Genomic DNA, 3265 nt, shown 5'->3' on the forward strand with positions numbered 1-3265 from the left:
TTAGGATTTGGCATAAGCAGCATGAGTCTATTGCCCCATCCTACCTGGTGTCAACGGTACAGGCTTGTGACAGTGGTGTAATGGTGTGGGGAATGTTTCCCTGACACACGTAGTTCCTTGATACCAATTGAGCAATATTTGAACGCCACACCTTGTAGAATCCATGCCCTGAAGAATTCAGGCTGTTCTGGAGGCAAATGGGCATCCAATCTGATACTAGAGGGGTGTACCTAATTAACTGGCAACTGAGTGTATGTCATAACTGTTTCCAATGCTTCAAAATGAGACTCTTGTGGTTTGACTTTCAGTGACATTTTATTATGACATTTGGGACACATTTCATGCGTATTACATTATTTTGACACTGTTATATATAAAGTGTTACCAAGTGTTTTTGATGTCCATGATTTACTTCTTACCTAGACTGTTGAGCAATCTAGACCATTTTAAGAGCACGTGTGCTAAAATTGAGGACATACTACTTGTGATGTTAGTGCCAAATTAATTGGAAAAAAATGTAATTTTGCTGTCTATGCACACATGATCCATTACAATACACCCCCCTTAGAACATGAACTTGATAATCTATTAGATATGCATATGGTAGATATGGTCATTGTAACCCAGAGCATTGTTCATAAAACACACTGATGACGGTCCCAAATCGCTCCTTCAGGTACATCTCCAACGTATCCAGAGGCATACGCCTTACATCGTAACCCCAGAACCTTTTGTGACTGCTTTTGTCAATGGGCACAATCTCTTCTGTGCTGTTTGGGTCATTGCGTCCAATAGCAGCATACGTGGGGAAAACCTTGCTAAGATTAACCTTGTTAAGTAGACTCTTGTTGTACTTAGGGCAGCAGTAGGCTGACCACATGTACTCCGGCACTGCCACTCGATGACCCTTGATCCAGTGCTTGTTGTCCAGGTAGGGAATAACCCCCGTCACAACGTAGGCCACACCGAGGCAGTAGGAGCCCAGAGTGTGGTTGACCTGGTTCTCCAGTGTCTCCCAGGGCCCGTTGTTGGAGCCAACCTTCTGAGGGACCACGTTGGTCAGGGTGAAGGTGGACGAGCGGCCCTCCTGGGTCCGGTGGTGAAGGCTGGGGTTGAGGTGCCCCCGAGTGTAGGAGGAGTTGGTATAGTCCAGCTGGACGGCCTGGCTGTTCACCACATTCGGGTCCAGCTCACCTAGTGGGAAGGGGGTCATGTTGCCATCCGCTGTGGCGTTGGCTAACTGGAAAGGGGAAATGTTGAGGGTCAACAATGCGTTAAGGGTTAGAAAATGGGAGTTTTTGAAGAAGCTATCTTGTGTTGAATGTTGCAGTAAGTGGGGGCTTTCCCAACAAGACAAACCATGGCACAGTACATTTTGGCTTCAGTGAACTGAGAAACATAATTGTCTGCAGATGATGAGGCTCTATGCCAACCACAAATGTGTCTGTTCTCGTTTTTTTAAATGAGCATTTCCTCTTTTTAAATCTAGTACAGAACACTCCAGTCATGCTTGTTATTTACAAATAGCATAACAATTTCTTATTTTCAAAATTCAGTGTCATGCGTAAACCAATAGATTGTGATGGCTGTTTAATCACCCTCTGAATCCCAATTTCATTAAAGGGATATTACACTCTAAAATCTAATTTTGTCAGATGTTTTTATAACTCCAAAGTAGTCTAATGTAAATATGAGAGAATCTGGAAATGATATGGTGTTTAACTGTTCAATTCATTTTAGATTATAGAGTATAGCTGGATCTACAAAACAGATGGCTTGGGACGTGGATTCCTCTTGTCAATAGAATACTTTGTAGTCTGAAAACCTCTAACAAAGTTTGATTATGGGGTGTAATGTCCCTTCAAAGGGGAAGTTCAGAATTTTACAATTGAAAGTGATACTTGGGATTTTGGCAATGAGGCCATTTATGTACTTCGCTAGAGTCAGCTGAACTTGTGGATACCATTTTATGTATCTGTGTCCAGTATGAAGGAAGTTAGAGGTAGTTTTGCGAGCCAATGCTAACCAGCGCAGTGACTGGAAGTCAGATATGGTAGCAGATGCCCATATACTTCCAGACATTGCTCTAACACTAGTTAGCATTGGCTCGCGAAACTACCTCTTAACTTCCTTCATACTGGACACAGAGACATACAAATGGTATTCACAAGTTTATCTGACTCTGGGGAAATAAATAAAGGGCCTCATTGCCAAAATCCCGGAGTATCCCTTTAACTTTTAACAGCCACTACAAACATCAGCTAACTTTTGGCACTGCTAGCTAAAAATCAATAGGAGTGATAGGAGCAACCGTGTGTTTTCCAAAATGTCATGGCCAAATCAAATGATATCTGCTCAATTATTTGGTTTGACATACTTAACGGTGATAGACTACTTTCAGGTGAAGGAAACATCTAACATCAAGTTTTAAAACTCTTAACTTTCCCTTTAAGTAATTTGTTACCTGTGGCTCAAACTTCCAGTTTGCTGGGGGCCTTTTCCCTTCTGGCGGGCTGAACATGTAAGCAGAGAACCTTGGCGAGCGTCGTGGGCGGCTGTACAGCGAGGCGAAGTGGTACTGGTTCTCATAGCGCTGACAGATGGGGGTCCCCGACAGACCCTTGGGGGGCCACGACCTGTAGAAGAAGTTCAGACATGGGGCGAAGTCCCCCACATCAGCAGCACACAGGGACCACCAGCCTGCCAGAGCTAGAAGGGCCAAACCCACAGAACGAAGATATGCCTTTTTGGTTGACATGCTGGAGCTGTTGCTGTAGTCTTCCAAAAATGTAAAAGATAGCAACACCCCAAAAAATGGACTACGACTAGATGTATTCTTTTCGATTCATGGTGCCCTGTGATTCAAAGCTGATGCCTTTCAATACAAAGGTCTTTCTTGCAGCTTCAGAGGAAAGTGTTCAGAAACTGTCCGCAAAGCCACAGAAAAACAACTAGCGAGGAGACATACGTATCTGCTATAGGTTCTCAATGCGCCACCCCTGTCTCATGCTGTCACACACTCGTGATACTTGGGGATTGGGAGGTTAGGGGTGGATTCATGGTTGACTAAGCGTTTGACTATTAACACTTATGCAAGGAGAGCGAGGGGGTGTTACGAAAGCAGCTTACTTATTAATGGAACAGGAATCTCACTGAAACAGGAAGGATGGCTGGCCGCCTGGCCTCTTATGCACTACGTCTCTTACTAGAGAACGAGAAGAGCTGAACCAGCAAAGAGTGACATTTTTTTTTGTATGCACTCACT

General features: G+C 43.9%; 1 protein-coding gene across 1 annotated transcript; it reads right to left on the reverse strand.

The window, feature by feature from the left end:
* Window positions 1–296: 296 nt before the first annotated feature.
* On the reverse strand, window positions 297–3043 carry LOC120046356 (endonuclease domain-containing 1 protein-like). The gene is made up of 2 exons (XM_038991527.1): window positions 2465–3043; window positions 297–1240 (listed from the first exon to the last, which is right to left on the reverse strand). The coding sequence occupies exons 1-2, from the start codon at window positions 2756–2758 to the stop codon at window positions 614–616; spliced, it is 921 nt and encodes a 306-aa protein (XP_038847455.1). The 5' UTR covers window positions 2759–3043; the 3' UTR covers window positions 297–613.
* Window positions 3044–3265: the final 222 nt, after the last annotated feature.

This window comes from Salvelinus namaycush, chromosome 4, assembly GCF_016432855.1.
Source record: "Salvelinus namaycush isolate Seneca chromosome 4, SaNama_1.0, whole genome shotgun sequence".
NCBI lineage: Eukaryota > Metazoa > Chordata > Actinopteri > Salmoniformes > Salmonidae > Salvelinus > Salvelinus namaycush.